Source organism: Labeo rohita, chromosome 21, assembly GCF_022985175.1.
Source record: "Labeo rohita strain BAU-BD-2019 chromosome 21, IGBB_LRoh.1.0, whole genome shotgun sequence".
NCBI classification, from domain to species: domain Eukaryota; kingdom Metazoa; phylum Chordata; class Actinopteri; order Cypriniformes; family Cyprinidae; genus Labeo; species Labeo rohita.
The window spans coordinates 11,193,744-11,215,234 of record NC_066889.1 but is presented as its reverse complement, the minus strand read 5'-3'; the positions used below and the strand labels follow the sequence as shown (position 1 = coordinate 11,215,234).

Genomic DNA, 21,491 nt, shown 5'->3' with positions numbered 1-21,491 from the left:
AAACAGCAGCTACTGGCACTTGAGAGTAAAAGAAAACAATATATTGAGGTCTTATGATCAGTCTGTGCAAGAAACTGAACATTATTTACAACATTATTACCTGTAATCCATAGCCTTAGGCTCAGTTTCTTGCACAGACCAGTTGCTTTGGTTTAATATGTCGTTAATATGTCTTTTTTCTTCTTTTAAGTGCTGGTAGCCACTGGCATTTATGAATCACCAAGGACTATGGTTTTTATAAAATCTTCTGAAGAAAAAAAAGTCACCCACGTTTTGTTGTTTGGTTGTCCCGAGTGTGTGTAAATTAACGGCAAATTATCATTTTTGGGTGAACTGTCCATTTAAGAATTTGAATATATTTTTCTAGCGAGAGCATGTCAATGCTCAGTTCATAATCCATCCTGATTTTTATTTTATTTCTGTTGTTAAGGAGGAGAAAGCAAAAGCCTACAGAAAAGAAAAGCAAAAGGAAAAGAAAAGAAAGGCTGAAGAAGATCTCAACTTTGAAGATGATGATGAAATGGCTGCTGTGATGGGATTCTCAGGTTTTGGATCCTCCAAAAAAGGCCACTGATCACTCATTTTAAAAGTTTGCTCACCAAGGCCTTCTCTGAATAGGTATCCCTGAACTGTATGAAAATTTTCAAGAACTTCATTATTGTTTTACAGGACCGCACAGCTTTTTATCACACATTCTGTTAAATACTTCTGATTCAATACACGTGGTTGGTTAACCAGTTTTCGGCCCTTGATCATAGAACATCAGCATAACTCCATCAATCTAAATTGATCTCCTTGTTATAATGAAGTTTTTGTTATAAGTTCATTGTGTAAATAGGGCTGCATATACATAAATGTTTTTTGACTTGTGTCTGAAATTACCCTCTTATACCTTCCACACAATGCAACAGAAAAGGTTAAAATTAAAACAACATGACCTCTTTTGAAGACAAGACTTGATGCTTCTATTCCCCAGTGTCTTTGTAGATGTGGGGCAGACAAGGGAATGGAAAACCTGTTAAAGTTGTGTAATTATAGATTTTTTTTTATTATAAGGGGACTGATAGATTGTAATTTGTGGTTATTTTACATTAAAAATATTGTCTAACAACCTTCTCAGAGTTTTCTAGTGTATTAAAGTACAATAAAATACTGACGTAAAGATTTCTTTATACATTTACATTTAGTCATTTAGCAGATGCTTTTATCCAAAGCGATTTACAAATGAGGACAATAGAAGCGATCAAGATCAACAAAAGAGCAATAATATGTAAGTGCTGTGACAAGTCTAAGTTAGTCTAATGTAGTACCTATAACAAGGTGTTATAAGGTAAAAAGAAAACAAGTAGATGGAATAGAAAAATAATAGAGAATGTGTGTGGTAGAGGGTCAATTTAAAAAAGGGGTTAATTTTAAATAAAGTCGAAAGAATAGAGAATGCTATTGTTAAAGGGTTTTTTTTAATAAATAAAAAGAAAACCAGGTTAAAAGAATAGAGAACGCTAGTATTAGAGGGTTAGTTTTTTTTTTAATAAAAAAAAAAAAGTCAAAAGAATGGACCCTCTAACAATAGCATTCTCTATTTTTTATATGAATAAAACAAATAGAGAACACTAGTATTAAAGGGTTAATTTTTTAATAAATAAAAAGGAAAAAAGTCAAAAGAACAGAAAAAGAATAGTGAACACTAGTGTTAGAGATTAATTATTTTTAAATAAAAAGAAAACAAGCCGAAAGAATAGAAAAAGAATAGAAAACACTAGTGTTATAGGGTTAGTTTAAAAAAAAAAAAAAAATTCAAATAAAGTCAAAAGAATAGACCCTCTAACAATAGCATTCTCTCTCTTTTTTTAATATATGAAAAGAAAATTAGAATAGAGAATGCTAGTATTAGAGGGTTATTTTTTTAATAAATAAAAAGAATAGTGAACACTAGTGTTGAAAGGGTTAATTTTTTGAAATAAATAAAAAGCAAACAAATCGAAAGAATAGGAAAAAGAATAGAATATGTTAGTGTTAGAGGGTTGATTTTTTTTTTTTTTTTTTTTTTTTTTAAATAAATAACAAGAATAGTGAACACCAGTGTTAATTTTTTTTAAAGAAGAAAACAAGCCGAATAAATAGAAAAGGAATAACACTCATGTTAAAGGGTTAATTTATTTAAATAAATAAAAAGCCAAAAAGTCGAAAGAATAGGAAAAAGAAAAGAAAACGCTGGTGTTAGTTTTTTTTTTTTTTTAATAAAAAGAAGTCAAAAGAATAGAGAACACTAATGTCAGAGGGTCTATTTAAAAAAAAAAAAAAAAAAAAAAAAAAACAAGAATAGAGAATGCTAGTATTAGAGGGTTATTTTTTAATAAATAAGAATAGTGAACACTAAAATGTTTTTTTTTTTTTTAAGAAGGAAAAAAAGCAGAAAGAATAGAAAACACTCACGTAAAGGGTTAATTTTTTAAAATAAATTAAAATCAAACAAGTCAAAAGGATAAAAAAAAGCTAGTGTTAAACGGTTCATTTTTTTCTAAGAAATAAAAATAAAACAAGCCGAAAGAATAGAAAAGGAATAGAGAATACTAATGTTAGAGGGTCTATTTTTTATAAATAAAAAGAAAACAAGAATAGAGAATGCTAGTATTAGAGGGTTTTTTTTTAATAAATAAGAAGAATAGTGAACACTAGTGTTAAATGTTTTTTTTTAAGAAGAAGAAAAAAGCCGAAAGAATAGAAAAGGAATAGAAAACACTCACGTTAAAGGGTTAATTTTTTTAAATAAATTAAAATCAAACAAGTCAAAAGAATAAAAAAAATAACCCTTTAACACTAGTGTTTTCTAAGAAATAAAAATAAAACAATTCAAAAGAATAGAAAAAGAATAGAGAATGCTAATATTAGATGGTTAATTTTTTAAAATAAATAAAGAATAGTGAACACTAGTGTAAATTTTTTTTTTTTTAAGAAGAAAAAAGCCGTAAGAATTGAAAACACTCGCGTTAAAGGGTTATTTTTTTTAAATAAATAAAAAGCAAACAAGTCGAAAGAATAGGAAAAGGAATAGAAAACGCTAGTGTTAGAGGGTTATTTTTTTTGTTCAAGAAATACATTTTTAAAATAAAAAAGAAAATAAGTCGAAAGAATAGTGAACACTAGTGTTAGAGGGTCTATTTGTTAATAAAAAGAAAACAAGTTGAAAGAATGGAGAATGCTAGTGTTAGAGGATTAATAAAAAAAATAAATAAATAAGAATAGTGCACATTAGTGTTAGAGGATTAATTAAAAAATATATAAATAAAAAGAATAGCACACGCTAGTTTTAGAGGGTTAATTTTTTTTAAAGAAAAAGATAAGTCAAAAGAATAGAGATCACTAGTGTTAAAGGGTTCATTTTTTTAAAGAAATAAAATTAAACAAACTGAAAATAGAAAAAAATAGATAACTAGTGTTAAGTTTAGTATATATATATTTTTTTTTAAAAAAAATAATAGAGAACACTAGTATTAGAGGGTCAGTTATGTTAAATAAAAAGTGAACAAGTTGAAAGAATAAAAAAAGAATAGAGAATGGCAGTGTTAGGGAGGTTTTTTTTTCTTCAAAAAATAAAAGAAAACAAGTCATAAGAATAGAGAATGCTAACAATTAATTAAAAAAGTAGTTAGAACAGAAATAGAATACATACACACACACATATATATGTGTGAAATGTTAGTGTTTCAGTTCCTTTTATTAGTTTTATTAGTATTAGTTTTTTTAATTACTTCAGTTACAGCGTTTTTTTTTGTTTGTTTGTTTTTTTTTACTTTATGCAAGTGCATATAATGAAAATTATATAATATATCAACTTAATTCAGTAATTAAGAATTTCTAGCTTGACTAATTACCAAAACTAAAGTAAAACAAAAGTTTTAGGTGCTATTGATTTTTAAAGTACATCACCACCTGGTGGTGCTATTGGATCCCATAAGTTTACTATGGCAAATGAAAAATTACATTTGGCAAAATAATCAATAAAACACCATAAAGTCAAAAGTCAGCAACGACCATTCTAAATCATTTCCAAATTTTCAAAAATGCCAATTCACTACATTAATATTCCAACAAAAAGACCAACCAAAATGTGAATTCGTAAGGGGAAGCGGCTCAGTTGTTCATACAAGTTCTCACAGACACATATGGTGACACGTGCCAGAGGGTTCTGTCCTTTCATTAGCCTACAAATGCCATTTCCATTGTGCACCGATAAAGAGGAAATATAACGTGTCTGTTGTATCAAAAATGAGGAAAAACTGAGCAGCAGTGACAGGTTTATGATCTCCAAAAACAAACATGTAGTTATTGAGACTGTAGACTCAGTTATAAACTGCATCATCAATCACAAAATGTTCAAATAATTGAATTTAAAATAGAAACAAGGAAGGAAAAGGGTTGTTTTTAGTGTTTCTTAAGAGTCACTACGAAAACGTACCATGTAACGTCAGTTTCCACTAAAATAAACTATGCGTAATGTCTCGACAGAATTCAGTGTGGGAGCTCCATAAAACATTATTGACATATAAACAACAGGATGACATTACTCTGAATCAAGACCGCTGACTTCACCCTTAAAACAGATTTTAATACACCCACTGAACCACCTTCTTATTTCGTAAGCAGCCAGGAAATGGAAATATCTGTGTGACAAGGCACACAGGCAGGGGTTATTGTGTACTGGTGCATGACATCAAGTAAATGCAATATGATAATCATATCTGAACATCCGTTTACAGGTTTGCGAATCATATGCACCTTACAGCTATATCACAGCGGATATTTAGTGATAGAAGAACATTTTGAGAAATATTTCCATGAACTAACCCCTAGAACAGGAGCAACTGAAAGCTCAAAACTCATAGTTTCCAGTTGTGGGTGTTAAATGCAAACTGTTCAGGGACTGAACCAGCCACTGTGTTGCAGGTTTCATGATCCACATAACCATTCACACAAAGTGACTTTTGATTGAAAAAGCTGCATGGTTCTCCCAATACGGGGTAATTTTAAAATAAAACATGCTTTAAAAATCGTACAATTTAACCAGGTTTGCGTTTAAAAAAATCTAAACGTTAAATCTATATTTAAATAATAAGTGAAATATTTAACTTGGGAAGCCTCAACTAATGGTGAATAAAACTCTGGACTAAAATATAAAACACAAAAAAAAAATAGTTATAATGAAATTACAGCTTTGGTGAATATATGATTTGTGTTGTAAACTTCCAAACGTTATAAAAAAAAATGTTTGCAAAGAAAGCCACCATGATAACACTTTGCTTGTGCTTATGAAAAATCAAAACTAAAATTTAAGAATCACATGACGTGCAACAAGCAAGATAAGGTACACCAGTCAAAAGATTTTTGAACTAAGATTTTTCAAGTTTTACTTATTTGATCCAAAGTACGGCAAAAAACTGTAAAATTGTGTAATATTCGTACTATATAAAATAACTGATTTCTATTTGAATATATTTTAAAATATAATTTATTCTTGTGATTTCAAAGCTGAATTTTTATCATCATTACTCCAGTCACATGATCCTTGAAATCATTCTAATATTCCAATTTGCTGCTCAAAAACATTTATTATTATTATTATTCTGAAAACGGCTGAGTAGAATTTTTTTCAGGTTTCTTTGATGAAAAGAAAGATCAGAGGAACAGCATTTATCTGAAATAGAAATCGTTTGTAACATTATAAATGTCTTTATCATCAATGCATTACTTTTGATCAATTTAAAACATCCTTGCTAAATAAAAGTATTAATTTATATAATTTCTACCCCTAAAATATATATATATATATATATGTACTGACTCTTTTGAATGGTGTAATGTTGCAAAAGCTTTTTATTTCACATAAATGCTAATCTTTGGATCTTTCTATTCATCAGAGTGTCCTGAAAATCTTTTATTATTGATACTAATAAAATGTTTCTTGAACAGCAAATCAGAATGATTTCTGAAAGATCATGTGACACTGAAGAATGAGTAATGATGCTGAAAACTGTATCTTTGATTACAGGAGTAAATTACATTTTAAAATATATTCAAATAGAAAGCAGTTATTTTAAATAGTAAAAATATTTCACAAAATTACTGCCTTCGCTGTGTTTTGGCGAGCAGAAGAGAATTCTTAAAAAAAAAAAAAACATACAATCTTACTGTTCAAAAACTTTTGACTGGTAGTGTAGATAATGAGGCAAATATATAAAAAATAATACTGTAGTTTTAAACTTGCGTTTTGTGTCCTGGATCTCACCAAATACTAAAATGAACCTCAGATTGAGCCCAGCAGTTCATAATGTCCAATGCTTATAGGCTAAACTGGCTGGAGGGGTGACGATGAATTATAGTATATTAAGAAATAACTTTTTTTTTTTTTCATGAAGGGGCTGTACTTCCCCTATTTGTAACAACAATCATTAACAGGAAGTCTAAGGGGAAGTAGATGTCATTCTTTCTTTTCATACTGAGCTCAGGCGAATCCGGGGTGTTGGGCTTTTTAGTTATTTTTGAGAATGTTGGTAGAATTTTGAGTAATTCTCCCGCTTCTACATTTGTTGTGATTCTGTCACTAAAGTATTATCTCTTTCTTCTTTGATTTTTTTTTTGGGGTTTAGCACCAGTCTTCTTATGTTCTCAGTAGGCATAGTGTCAGGCATAGTGTGAATACTGCAACAAGTCACTGCGAGAGTGGCAACATATTTTTCAATGCTTGAAGGTGTCTTAGATTTGATATTCATAAGTAAGTGCAGCACATTTGGAATAATGAGTTCTGATATTCCATCCAAAGCTGAGGTTCAAAGCTGGGATCCACAACGGTTAGCAGACTTTCTGAAGAGGGTAAGTTGCTTTCTCTTTTAATGCAAAATGTGAAGTGAAATTGAAAACATTTTTGTTGTTATCTATATATTATTAGGCTTCAGCACAAATATACTTATGAATTTGATACTCTTTAAAACCGTTTATGCACCGAATGGCACTGAATGTATTTCTATAGATGTGTAGAAATTTGATATTTAATGATGTTACATCATTTTCTTTATATGTAGGAGATATGGTTATGTCTGTAAGTCTGTGTATTAAAACTGACACACTTTCTTTTTAATTATCTTCAGCGCAATCTGACTGGGTGTGACAAGGTTGTGATACGTTATAGCATCAATGGACACAGGTTCCTGGTAAGTGCCACTTTAAAAATTTAAGTCCAGCTGTTTTGGATGATCACAACAACCCAAAACTGTTTGACAGGTCTGTTCTGATCACAGACAGCAGGGGGGAAAATGAAATCCGAAAGGCATTTAGAAACCAGAATTGACTATTTTTAGCATATGTTGTCACTTGTTTAATATTGGTCTATTTTTGGACCTGTAACAAAATTAGATTTTAAGGACGTTTACATGTTGTGCAGCTGTAAAATTACATTTTGTTAAACATTTATATCCATTATGGAGCACAGACACAAATTTCCCTTCACAAAACAGATGTCTGTGGTCTGACTCAATGTGGTATCATCGTTTCCCTTGATCCAGCAATTCAGGAAGTGCTGTTATTAGAAACTACCAAGTAAAGTGCTAACTTCTAACGACTACCAAGAACTCCTAATTCGCCTGCATTTTATTTTTAAACTACCAACTCATAATCGGTCAGAAATAAAGAAGCTCTAAACATTTGTGCGTTTCTGTTCAAGTGATCTGTCAAATGATTTTGAAGGACTTTTACACTAACTGATGCAGCGCATGGCATTTTATTTCTCAAACAATCAGACGCCTGTACCCATGTACGTATTCCACAATGACAATGGCAAGATTCATCAGGCTCAAACTGGGAAAGATTGGCCACCAACTGACCTTAACCCCACAAAAACGGATGTGCTGGTGACAACTTTACACTGCAAGTCCAAAAAAAAAGTCACACATTCTGATATTTCTTTGGGCAGCCTTTAGCTTTTATAGCATTGTGCTTTGTGGTATAAACATTTATTTGCGTCAAGAGCTGTATTCATTTTTGGCTTAGATCTTGTCTTGAAAATGACAAGAGTCAGAACTATAAGTTTCGAGTCACACCTCTCTGTAAAGTCGACTAAACGGTGTTGAGGGCAATGCATTACAAGTAACTTTAGTTACATAATCGGATTACTTTTTTCAAATAACTAGTGAAGTAACACATTACTTTTAATTTACAGTCAAATATCTGAGTTACTTTTTCAAACAAGTAACGTCAATTGCTTTGTTTTTTACTCATTTCTCGACTGACAGTTGTCATGTTGCTATGTTGAGAGAAATCGTGAGTAAGTGCAGAGGCGTTGTGTGCATTGTGTAAAAATGATGCTTAGACTAAATGTCAACATGCATTTACTCATCTTACTTGCACAGATTCTGGATTCCTCAAAATAAATAAATAACAGTGAAATGCAAACCCTGAATATGACACAAGCCTGCATTAATTAAATATGTTAATAATTGATTTTACATTTCCTTCAGTGTGAGGCGTGTTCATGTTACTTTTGGGGTAAAAAAGCTTTTTTTTATTTAAAAACATACAGGCAAGCCCAACCCAAATGAGAAAAAGTAACACAAAAGTAACATAATGCATAACTTTCTATTAAAAGTAACTAAGTAATTAAATTCGTTACTTTTTAGGGAGTAACTCAGTATTGTAATGGATTACTTTTGAAAGTAACTTTCCGCAATACTGGAAGAATTTCAATAGGGTAAGTTCATTGAGCACAATAAAATTAATTTGTGAAAATTGTTCTTCATGCTAACTGAACCATTATTTCACAACATGAGTTGACATTGTCATCCTGGAATATGAATATAAATGCTGGGTTAAATATGGACAAACCCAGTGACTGGGTTGTTTTCAGCCAGCAGTTGGGTTAAATATTTAATCCAACCTTTTGAATGGTTTTATTTAACTCAAATATTGTTTACAAATGACTATATGGCTGGCTTAAATTGAAGCAAAAATAGGCTGTGAAGTAAAAATTAGACACATAATTACTAGAGGCGTCAGCAACAATTAAAAGGTGGGTATTTATTACTGAACAATTTTTTAAAAAATGTATTATTTATTTACTATTTAGGCCTGTTCAACTTGTTAATACATGTTAATTTATTTAACATATTAATACTTCGCCACCTTGGAATTATAAGGTTCTATCTGGATTCTGAGCAGTTTTAAGATATTGAGCTTCAAAGTTTTTGGGTTCCTTAGACTTCTGTAGATAGAACCCTTTTTGTTTTCTAAATGTACACAGCTTACAAAAGAAACATCACGTAATGTAAATAAGCTGTCACAGAATAAAAATATGTGAATAAGTCAATTCTGACAAAAACGTCAGATAGAACCTTATAATTCTAAGGTGACGACTTGTTAATAACCAACCTATTTTTGGGTTCCTTTTAAGCAAGAAATAGTCATTTTTAAGTGTTGAGGGCAACACTTGAAAACATTTATTATTGTTATTATGTTGAAAACAGCTGAGTAGATATTTTTCAGGTTTCAGCGTTTATCTGAAATAGAAATCTTTTGTAACATCTTTCTCATCACTTTTGATCAATTTAAAACATCCTTACGAAATAAAAGTATTAATTAAATATAATTAATATAATTATTTTTTAAATTATAATAATAATAATGTTTCTTAACAGCAAAACAGCATATTAGAATGATTTCTGAAGGATCATGTGACACTGAAGACTGAATTAATGATGCTGAAAAATGCAGCTTTGATCACAGGAATGAAATACATTTTAAAATATATTCAAATAGATAGCAGTTATTTTAAATGGTAAAAATATTTCACAATATTACTGCTTTTGCTGTATTTTGGTGAACAGATGAAAATTCTTTAAAAAAAAAAACATAAAAAAAACTTTTGACTGGTAGTGTAGATAATAAAGCAAATATATAAAAGATAATACAGTAGTTTAAAATGTGCATTTTGTGTCTGCACTTTAAATAAAACTACCCAGAAGGTTAGGTTAGGTAAACTTTTATCCCAATTGCTGGGTTTGTCCATATTTCACCCAATACTGGGTTGTTTTTAACCCAGCATTTTTTAGAGTTTTTGTTTAAAAAAGGAAACGCTACACACTGCATCAGCTAGGGTTAAAAGGAAGGTTAATATGCCAGAAACATTAATCGCTGCAATAATGATCAAGTGGACTCTTCAGTGTTTGCTTATTTAGATCCAAATCCAGGCAGTGTACATTTACATATACATATACACACACACAGCCAGTTGAATTAAATTAAATGAATTAAAAAATACAAAATTTAACATCTGTATATATTTTTTTCAGAGTATGTCTGACAATGACCTTCAAAGGTTCCCTAAGCTTCATGCGCCGTAAGTACAGATTGTAGTTTTTTGTGCTTACTTTGTGTTTTTGTTATTCCTCTTTCTTAATCTATACTGGGTAAATCACATGAGTACTTCAGATATTGTAGACCAATAAAAAGTGTAGGATAATATATCCACAATATTCAAATACATAGTTTTCATTTATTTTAAAAGTACAAATCTTTTTAGAACAGCTGTAGCTCATCATGTTGCTCGTCATGTTATTTTACAGTGCAAGAGTGTACAAACAGGTAGAAATGCGCAAGAACGCTATTGATGACATAGTGACATTAAGAGGAAATACTGCACAGGAAAGATAAACCAGAGAAGCAGATGTGGCAGGAACCATTGCGTTGATGCAGAAACTGTTTTGCAGAGCATGTTTGGTGTGAAACGCTTGAAGCCCCCACACCTCAATAACACGCATATAAGCAGATGTTATTGATTTTTCCCCCAAAGGTGTATTTGGCTTTAGGTATATGACAGTAGTGACTCTGTGGTAAAGTGATTGTTGTTTATTAAGTTTATTAAGAAGTGTCAGGTGCAAAGAAACGAGGACAGAAAATTATGGCTATGTTACCACATCCTGCTTAAGCTGAACCCTCAGACGGTACTTAAAGCAATAATTACATTCTGTTCTTTTTCTTAAAACGCCTACAAATCAATAATGTGCCAGTAATGGTAGTTAAGCTTTGAGGATTTGAAACTGGTGTTTTGTAATATTTTAGGTTCATCTCCAAGATTTGTCAGGAAATCAACAAACAGAAGAAGAAGGGGGGGTTATTTACGTCGATTCCAACAATAAGGCCAGTACATCTCTACCATCACAAATTTTGTCTAATATAAGAAGCATTTAAAGTTTGGGGTCGGTAAGATTTTTTAAATGTTTTTGAAAGAAGTCTCATGCTCACCACTGCAGCATTTATTTCATCAAAAAGTATAAAAACAATATTGTATATTGTTAAATTACAGTTTTAAATATCTATGTAATGTATTCCTCTGATGGCAAAGCTGAATTTTCAGCAGACTGCAGTGTCACATGATCTTTCAGAAATCATTCTGATATGCTGATTTGCTCCTCAAGAAGCATTTCTTATTATTATCGGTGTTCAAAATGGTTGTGCTGCTTAATATTTTTGTGGGAACTTTGCTTTAGGATTGTTTGATGAATAAAAAGTTCAAAAGAACAGCTTTTGTTTGAAACAGAAATCTTTTGTAACATTAGAAATGTCTCTGCTGTCACTTTTGATCGGTTTAGTTCATTCTTGCATAATAAAAGTGTTAAACTACTGACCTCAAACATTTTTAATGTAAAACTTTTAGAGGTTTGTTGTCTCAGATATTAACATCCTGTCATCATTTCCCCACCCTCATGTTGTTCCAGTTCTGTATAGCTTCCTTCCTTCTGCCAAAACACAAAAGAAGATATTTTGAAAAATGTTTTTGTCTAATGAAAATCAGTGGGGTTTAAAACAATATTGGACCTCAGCAGTGTTGGGGACAGTTACTTTTAAAAGCAATCCATTTCATTATTAAAGGAGAAGTCCACTTCCAAAACAAAGATTAGCATATAATGTACTCACCCCGTTGTCATCCAAGATGTTCATGTCTTTCTTTCTTCAGTCTTAAAGAAATTGTTTTTTGAGGAAAACATTTCAGGATTTTTCTCCATATAATGGACTGATATGGTGCCCTGAGTTTTAACTTCCAAAATGTAGTTTGAATGCGCCTTCAAACAATCCCAAATGTGGTTGTAAATGATCCCAGTTGAGGAAGAAGGGTCTTATCTAGCGAAACAATTGGTTACTTTTATAAAAATAGTACAATTTATATACTTTTTAATGTCAAACGCTCGTCTTATCTTACTCTGCCCGGACTGGTTTTTTTTGTTAAGGGTGTTTGATCTTCTTTGCATTTTCACTTTTCAAAGACTGGGTCGGTGCTTCTGCAGTGTAGGATGATTTTGAAATGATTTTTGAAGTTGAGGGTGAAAATACGATTGGAGATTTTTGACATACCATAACTGTCTTGAGCAAGAATACACAGAGTTCAATGACAGCAAGGCAAGACGAGTGTTTGAGAATAAAATTATTTAAATTGTACTTTTTTAATGAAAATAACCAATCGTTACGCTAGATAAGACCCTTCTTCCTCGACTGGGATTGTTTACAACCGCATCTGGGATCGTTTGAAGCCGCATTTAAACTGCATTTTGGAAGTTCAAAATCGGGGCACCATATAAGTCCATTATATTGAGAAAAAAGCTGAAATGTTTTTCTCAAAAAACATAATTTCTTTACGACTGAAGAAAAAAAGACATGAACATCTTGGATGACAAGGAGGTAAGTACATTATCTGTAAATCTTTGTTTTGGAAGTGGACTTCTCCTTTAAATTACTTCCTAAAACCAAAAAATAAATAAATAAGTGGATAATTAATTGTAGCAATTGAAGTAGTAATTGAAGTAATTAGCATTATGTTACTTTTGCGTACGGGCTGGGTTTTCTTGTATGTTTTTAATAGAAAAAAATCCTTTTCACAACAAAAGTAAAATGAATATGCTTAATACTGAAGGAAATGTAAATTCAATTATTAACATATTTAATTATTGCAGGTTTGTATCATATTCAGGGTTTGCGTTTCACTGATTCACTGGAATCCTGAATCTTTATGCAAATTAGATGAGTAAATACACGTTGACATTTAATCTAGAACTACAGTAAGCATAATTTTTACACAGCGCACACAACGCCTCCGCACTTACTCCCGATTTCTCTCAACAGAGCAGCACGACAGCTGACAGTCAAGAAATGAGAAACCAAAAGTAATTGTTGTTACTTATTTAAAAATTAACTCCGATATTTTACTGTAAATTAAAAGTAATCTGTTATTTTACTAGTTACTTGAAAAAAGTAATCGGATTACATAACTCAAGTTACTTGTAAATGCATTACCCCCAACGCTGGACCCCACTGACTTTCAATGTATGGACCGAAAAGTTAAAAATAGAATGATCTTTTTAGTTCTACAGAAGGAAAAAAAAAACGTCATGAGGGCGAGTGAATGAAATGGTTCATTATATACAGTTGAGGTCAAAAGGTTCCATACACCTTGCAGAATCTGCAAATGTTATTTTACCAAAATAAGAGGGATCATACAAAATGCTTGTTATTTTTTATTTAGTACTGACTTGAATGAGATATCTTACATAAAAGACATTTACATATAGTCCACAAGAGAAAATAATAGTTGAATTTATTAAAAAATAGCCATGTTCAAAATATTACATCCCCTTGATTTTTAATACTGTGTTGTTTCCTTGTTCCTTGTTTAAACAGTTAAACCGCCTGCTGTTCATTAGGAAAAACCCTTCAGGTCCCACAAATTCTTTGGTTTTTCAGCATTTTTGTGTATTTGAACCCTTTCCAACAATGACTGTATGATTTTGAGATCCATCCATGCACTATTACAGAAGGTTCAAACACTCACTGATGCTTCTGAAGGAAAAAACAATGCTGTAAGAACCGGGGGTTGAAACTTTTGAACAGAATGAAGATGTGTACTTTTTTCTTATTTTGCTTAAATATCATATTTTTTCATATAGTACTGCCCTTTAGAAGCTACAGAAGATACTTACATGTTTCCCAGAAGACAAAATAAGTTAAATTTACCCTGATATTCAAATTTAAAAAGTTTTCACCCCCTGGCGCTTAATGTATCGTATTTCCTTCTGGAGCATCAGTGAGCATTTGAACCTTCTGTAATAGTTGCATATGAGTCCCTCAGTTGTCCTTATTGTGAAAAGATGGATCTCAAAATCATACAGTCATTGTTGGAAAGGGTTAAAATACACAACAATGCTGAAAAACCAAAGAATTTGTGGCACTTGAAAGATTTTTCTAAAGAGCAATGGGTAGTTTAACAGCTGTGGATCATTCAGGTAACCAGTGCCGGCCCGTCCAAAACAGGCAATACAGGCGGTTGCCTAGGGCCCCGCGGCCGTGAGGTTGTCAGTTGGACTTTTTTAGGTGCGTTCGACTTGAAGCGGCGTTGCGCAGAAAGATCCATGATTAAAATCAAGGTACCGCAAGAGCTATAAAGCACAGACAGCTCTGCGTGCTTTCAAATCGCTCTTGCGGTACTTTAATGTCATACCCCAATCGGTGCAGCACAACTTTAAGCCCCAATCAACGCAGCACAACTTTAAGCCGCACACACCTTCTAACTACATAACTACAGTGACGCGCCAGGGCTGTACAGTGCGGAATATATGTCGAACGTATTAAAGAATCAGTCTGTGCGTCAAATTTACCACAGTAGAACACGTGCATGGATTTTGCATGTGTTTGAGTTCGTTTACAAACCTGTTGTCTAAAGAGAACATTTTAATGACATCCAAATTCATTTAACATCAGTCGAATGTTTGAAATAACTTCCTTTTGTGATCTCACATGGTTTCAAATTACAGAATGAGGCAAAATCATTATTTATATATTTTATATAGCCTACTCTATAAAGTGATAAAGACTGTTGATTAGCATTGCGTTGCATCTATGGTTTATTCATATAAAAATACCTCATATGGCTTAAAGAACAGATAAACCATTTAGTTGCAATCGTACAGACATATCTCCATGTTTCATCAGTTAAGACGTCTGTATCTGAGTTTTATTCAGCTACGCAAAAGCGTATAACTTTGTCCATATTAGGGATTTCCTGTATGAGTTAAACATTATATTACATGTGTGAACTCTCTAGTGCTCACAATACATTATTCTGGGTAAAAATAGGAATAATAATACTTCAAAGTTTTATCTCCAGTGTAGAGGAGTTTTTTCCTCTCTCTCAGTGAATGCTTAAGATTTTCTACCAAAAAAATTATAATCGTAATTTTTTTTTTATAATAAATCTTTATACTTTTCTAAGGCCTCCTGCATGTTAACAGGTCATGCTGCAGTTTTCTGTAAAATATATTGATAATCATTAACAATAATTATTGTTTTGTTTAATTTTTTTTAATTTAGTAATAACAATAATCAGAATTAGTCATTTGATAAAAAACAACATTTTGGCCAAATTGTGCAGCACTACAAACAGGCACAACAAACAGTGTTCTTTATCATTTCTGGTAAAAAAAAAAATAAAAAAAAGTCTTAAAATAGTCAAAATGAAGTCTTCTTACACATAAATGCTATTTTTAAATTATTTGAAATGAAAGAATGATAGAGAGATGGAAAAAAGGATGTTTTGACTGCTATATACATAATATTTATTGCTGTAGTACTTGTTTTTTTTACATGCAATGATGCCAGTGATCACAGACAGACTTGCCATATAAGGAAAAATGAGCCACATTTAGCATGTTATGTTAAATAATTACAGACCTGCATTTAATGTCTAATGCAATAATTTTTTTTCTTGTGATCATCAATTAGTCCTTAAAAACAAGCAGAACAGCCTGCATTTCTTATCATTTATAAATATTAGTATGCCTACGTCTAGTCAGGCTCTGTTTATTTTATTTAGTTTTTGTGTATAATTCATTTATATTTTATTTGTGTTTCATGTGTATCTGTTTACTCAAGCTCACTTGTACTCCTAATTTTTTTATTTGTTTCAGTATTTTTGCATATGTTTGTTAAACGTGTAACAGTTAATACACATTCACACTTAAATATTGAAATAGGTAACAACACGGTTTTAAGAATCAAGCGTATGAAAACTTTTGAACGGGGTCATTTTTTTTTTATCAATTCAACTATTATTTCTTCTCTTTTGGACTAAATGTCTTTTATGTGAAATATCTTATTCAGGTCAGTACTAAATAAAAAATAACATGCATTTTGTATGATCCTTCTTATTTTGGTAAAATAATTAACATTTTGCAGATTCTGCACTTTTGACCTCAACTGTAACCACCATATAGAACATCTACTGTCAGCAGACAACTAACTATCCTTAGTGTTTTGCAACAGGCCATCCCCAGTTCCCAGCTACCAACATCCACCAGGTATTATATAAAGAACAATATATTCAGTGTTACAAATTACACTTTTAAAATAGTGTCTTGAAGTCGTCTCCTCTTACTATTTCCAGTTGAGCACAATGAGGATCAAGCATGGGACTCTGAAGAGTTTGTAAGTCTTGTTTTTTTTTTAAAACTGTTTTGTGATCAGCATCACATCTGACTGCCATGTATTCTTTCTTCATTAAGGAGAGCGATGATGACTACGAGAATCCAGATTCGAATGAAGAGGGTGAAGCTAGCGGTGGAGACTATGAGTCCCCAGAGGAGGCGTCAGACAGTGATAACAGCTACGAGCCTCCACCAACCGAGCCTAATGAAGATACAGCCCAGATCTGTCCCGCGAAACCCATGGAAAACAGCGATTATATAGGTATGGAGAACTGGACTCTTCCGTCCTATTGTTGTCGTAGTCTTTTTGGAAGAATCATGATAGGATGTGTTGTTTTATCAGATAATAACCGCCCACATATAGGGGCGAGAAGAGAACCGCCTGTTCCTCCGGAGCGCCCAGGCCCTGGACCCGCTCTCCCTCCTATAGAGCGGCCAAATGTGAGTCCTTCGTATTTCCAAACAGTGTGTCCCACTTAATGTCTGATTTTCATTTTTTGAGCCTTCTTTGCTATAAACTCTATATTGGACATTATGATCGATAGGTCTGTCTACCTATGAGAGAAGAGCGGCCACTAAAACGACCCCCGGGTAGGAAAGCATTCTTATTTTCAGTGAAAGATAAACTGGGTGTGATGTTGTTAAACTTATCCATCTTTTCTATGTCGTTTCTACCATCCTGTGTTCTTTTAGCACCTGCTGTGGATCGCAGTAAAAAGCCAGGAGCTCTGGACAGAAGCCACCCTCCAGCTGTAGCAGGTTTCTATTAGCAAATAATAACTGAGAAATGATGCAATTCAGATTACCTTGATATGATCTGGTGTCAAAGCCATTAGTAAAGATAATGTAGGCAGCGTCTGAATGGAAGGCTTTGATTCTAAACTGTATTGCAATTGCGGGTTGTATGCTGTATCTAACTTTAAACTGGATTTCGTCTTCACAGGTGGAAGAGGCACATGCTCGCTTGAAAGAGTAAGTTTGTTTTGTCCTGCTTCGAATTAAAAATTGTTCTAATTTTTTTTCAAATCAATTAATTGATTCATTAAAATGCTTCCATTAGTTATACACTATATACTACACATCGAAGCACAGAAAAAGTAATATTATGAAATATTATTGCAATTTAAAATAACAGTTTTCTATTTTAATATACTTTAAAATATAATTTATTTCTGTGAGGCAACGTTGAATTTTCATCAGCCATTTCTCTAGTCTTCAGAGTGTCACACGAATTTTCACAAATCATTCTAATATGCTCATTTATTACCAATGTTGGAAACAGTGTTGCTTTTTTTCAGGATTCTTTGATGAATAAATGTTAAAAAGAACCGCATTTATTTCAAATAGAAATCTTTTGTAACAATATAATTTTTACTGTCACTTTTTTATCGGTTATCACATCCTTGCTGAAAAGTATTAATTTCTTTCAAAGAAAGAAAGAAAGAAAACATTTACTGACACCAAACTTTGAATGGTAGTGTGTATTGTTACAAAATAAATATTAAGCAGGACAGCTGTTTCCAACATTGATAATAAATCATCAAATTTAGAGTAGTTTCTGAAGGATCATGTGACACTGAAGACTGGAGTAATGATGCTGAAAATTCAGCTTTGCATCACAGGAATAAATTCTGTTTTAAAGTATATTAAAATAGAAAACCACTATTTTAAATTGCAATAATATTTCACAATAATACAGTTTTTTTCTGTATTTTTAATAAATAAATGCATACTTTTACCCCCTAATCCCACTGCTAAATTTCTTTTTTTTTTTTTTTTTCTTTTTTGTACATAGTATACACAATAACTTTACATTTCAGTGCTAAAATGCTATTTCTTTAGTAATTTATTTTTGTTATTCTAGGCTGGCCAGCCAAGACGGTAAAGTGGTTTCTTTTAATTTCCTCTTTCATAAACTACAGAAATGACTGCACTTGCTTCTTTAGTATGACCATATTTAGTAGTATAATTTACTGTTTAAAAACATTGATATTCTCATTATTTCAGTCCATTATTTACAGCAGCTGCAAATTACTGTAAATCTCTTTGTTTTGTGAATAAAAAAATACATTTGTCTTCTAGTTTTCAATATGTTTTCATTTGCTCTTATTACATTTGCTTTTATCAGACTCCCTGCAGTGGAGCCACCAGGAGACCCAATGAGAATTCCCAAACCCTCACTTCCTCCTCTATCAGGGGTGCGCAGAAGCGCCTCATCCGTTACACCAGGCTACTCTCAAAACAGGTCAGATTCATAAAATGTAATAACTTCATAACTTTACGCTGCACAATTCTTTTCACAAAGCTGCCACTGTAACTCATACTTTGTTTTTCCAGCAGACAACCTGACAACAGAGTGGAGGTAATCACATTAAGAAACCATATATATATATATATATATATATATATATATACATACACACACTACCAGTCAAAAGTTTTTGAACAGTAAGATTTTTAATGTTGTTTTTTTTTTAAAGAATTCTCTTCTGCTTTTGAAATTTTACTATTTAAAATAACTGCTTTCTGTTTGAATATATTTTAAAATGTAATTTGTTCCTGTGATTTCAAAGCTGAATTTTTATCATCATTACTCCAGTCACATGATTTTACAGAAATCATTCTAATATTCTGATTTGCTGCTCAAAAAAACATTTATTATTATTATTATTATTATTTTGAAAACAGCTGAGTAGAATTTTTCAAGTTTCTTTGATAAATAGACAGTTCAGAAGAACAGCATTTATCTAAAATAGAAATCTTTTGTAATTTTATAAATGTCTTCATCATCAAGATGTGAGTCTTTTGACTGGTAGTATATATTTGTGGAATTTACATAATATTCAGTCACCCATACTTAATTTTAATGTTTTTTCTTCAGCAGTTTCACGATGACAGTAAGTAACTTTCTTTGTGGTATTTTGTGTGCTTTTATATTTTGATGAGATGGTTAAGCTTTATGATCAGTAAAAACCCTAATTAAGTTTTAACACTCTGTAATTCTAACAGCTGCCAGGAGCTCCAACACATTCCCACTGCACACCAGGAACCCTTCACCAAGACCACCAGGAACCCACGGACAGTCCTATCAAACAGACAAGTATGTATTCAAATGAGAATACTGTCAGGAGGAAGTCAGATTTCAGCCTATTCAAGAAGCTCCTGCTGAATTAATGCTGATATTCAGAAATATTAATTACTCCAACTACTTTCCTGTCACATTTCACAGCGTACACCCGACTCGATCACTACCGGCAAAACTGCCGGATGGTAAGCGCATTGCATTAGTTTGATTAATCTTACTATACATTTAATTAAAATGACTAATTAAATCCTTTATTTTGTTGCACGCAAGCAATGAATGATCACCGAAGAAGCGCAAGAGCACCACAGCCACAGGTACAGTAGACTGAAATGCTTAAAAATACTTGAACTGCTGACAAACAATCAACCAGCAGATGGCGCCTTTGTATTGCATTTTCTTTGAGGTGCTGGAGTCTAGTCTCTTGTATGCGTTAAAGGAACAGTTAACCCAAAAATTAAAATGTGCTGAAAATGTATTCACCCTCAGGCCAGCCTAGATATAGATGAGTTTGTTTCCACATCAGAACAGATTTGGAGAAATTTAGCATCACATTGCATCACTTACCTCTGCAGTGAATGGGTGCCGTCAGAATGAGAGTCTAGATCACATTAATCAACACGGCTCCAGTCCATAAATTAATATCTTGTGAAGTGATAAGCTGCATGTTTGTAAGACACAAAGGGCTATTTTTGCTTACAGATGTTGCGTGATATGTGCATATTTCTCTCCTAATTGATCTTTTTAACTGAAGACAGCAATACTATGGATATTTTAGCAGGTTAACAACAGTTAACAACATCTTAATGATGGATTTGTTTATTACAAACAAATAGCTAATTGATGGACTGGAGTCGTGTGGGGTATTTGTGCACTATTGTGATGTTTTTATCAGCTGTTTAAACTCTCGTTTTGATGGTACCCATTCACTCCAGAGGATCCGGTGAGCAAGTGATACAGTTTCTCCAAACCTGTTCTGATAAAGAAATACCAGCTAAAATCATTATTTTCTCACATAAATGCAGAGAAAACAGACATACATTGCTCATTAGTCATTGTCAGCTTTATAATACTATAATTTCTCCATTTACAGGACATGGATCCAGCTTGGTATGTTGGTCAGATCAGCCGTGGTGAGGCAGAGAGCTGCCTGAGAAGAGTTAACAGGGTGAGACCATTGTGTTCAAATGAACTGTATATGGCACTTTAAAGTTTGCATTCTTATTGTCTTCTTAGAATCTACAGGGAATAAAAATATCATTGTTAATGTATCAGGTTAACAAAGTTAATCTGTTGAAATTTGCCGTCTGTCAGGATGGGACGTTCCTTGTGCGAGACAGTTCGAATCGATCTTCTAACCAGCCTTACACACTCGTGGTCCTGTACCAGGACAAAGTTTACAACATTCAGATTCGCAGAAACCATGATGGATTCATGCTAGGCACTGGTCTGAAATCCTCAGAGGTATTCAAACTGTTGTTTTTATGTCTGTAATCAAAGCTACATGTGTAATGACTTATTTGTAACACTATTGATTGTTTTGGGCAGACTTTCGAGCGGGTCAGCGACATTATCAGCCAGCACAAACAAATGCCACTCCTTCTTATTGATGCTAAGAACCGAGAAGCAAGCCAACAGAACCAGTGTGCTCTGATTTATCCAGCTAGATATTAAACCTCCATTCTGGTTTTGTATTACATTTCATTCAGCTTTTTTTTCCAACTCAAACCAACACAACGTTCATAACTGTCGAAATTTCTCAGGTTTGTAAAAATATGACTCTGGTAGTCTACAACATTATAAAGTTTTTGAATGCATAGCTGCGCTGCACGTTCGATAATACTGAATACATGTTCATATTAAATGTTCATATTAAAAACAAAATGATAAATCAA

The 21,491-nt window shown here is 32.3% G+C and overlaps 2 protein-coding genes across 6 annotated transcripts in view; one reads left to right on the top strand and one right to left on the bottom strand.

Annotated features, from left to right (window-relative positions):
* slbp2 (stem-loop binding protein 2) overlaps positions 1-11,696 on the bottom strand; it is a 19,571-nt gene extending 7,875 nt beyond the window's left edge. Inside the window, exon 1 of the mRNA XM_051092410.1 lies at positions 11,673-11,696. Within this exon, the coding sequence (XP_050948367.1) occupies positions 11,673-11,681 (9 nt within the window). The 5' untranslated portion in view covers positions 11,682-11,696. The remainder of the gene's footprint in view (positions 1-11,672) is intronic.
* The window catches only part of lcp2a (lymphocyte cytosolic protein 2a), a 26,088-nt gene extending 4,597 nt beyond the window's left edge, over positions 1-21,491 (top strand). The window contains exons 1-21 of one of the 5 annotated variants that reach the window (XM_051092398.1): positions 6,335-6,870; positions 7,146-7,208; positions 10,338-10,384; positions 11,107-11,184; positions 16,354-16,388; positions 16,475-16,515; positions 16,593-16,776; positions 16,858-16,955; positions 17,060-17,105; positions 17,208-17,273; positions 17,458-17,486; positions 18,379-18,395; positions 18,643-18,759; positions 18,852-18,876; positions 19,399-19,411; positions 19,524-19,614; positions 19,744-19,784; positions 19,870-19,913; positions 20,690-20,764; positions 20,911-21,060; positions 21,145-21,491. In XM_051092398.1, the coding sequence (XP_050948355.1) occupies positions 6,739-6,870; positions 7,146-7,208; positions 10,338-10,384; positions 11,107-11,184; positions 16,354-16,388; positions 16,475-16,515; positions 16,593-16,776; positions 16,858-16,955; positions 17,060-17,105; positions 17,208-17,273; positions 17,458-17,486; positions 18,379-18,395; positions 18,643-18,759; positions 18,852-18,876; positions 19,399-19,411; positions 19,524-19,614; positions 19,744-19,784; positions 19,870-19,913; positions 20,690-20,764; positions 20,911-21,060; positions 21,145-21,270 (1,518 nt within the window). In that variant the 5' untranslated portion in view covers positions 6,335-6,738 and the 3' untranslated portion in view covers positions 21,271-21,491. Of the gene's footprint in view, positions 1-430; positions 6,871-7,145; positions 7,209-10,337; positions 10,385-11,106; positions 11,185-16,353; positions 16,389-16,474; positions 16,516-16,592; positions 16,777-16,857; positions 16,956-17,059; positions 17,106-17,207; positions 17,274-17,457; positions 17,487-18,378; positions 18,396-18,642; positions 18,760-18,851; positions 18,877-19,395; positions 19,412-19,523; positions 19,615-19,743; positions 19,785-19,869; positions 19,914-20,689; positions 20,765-20,910; positions 21,061-21,144 lie in introns of those variants that run through there. The other 4 variants (XM_051092399.1, XM_051092396.1, XM_051092397.1 and 1 more) reach the window with 4 other exon arrangements.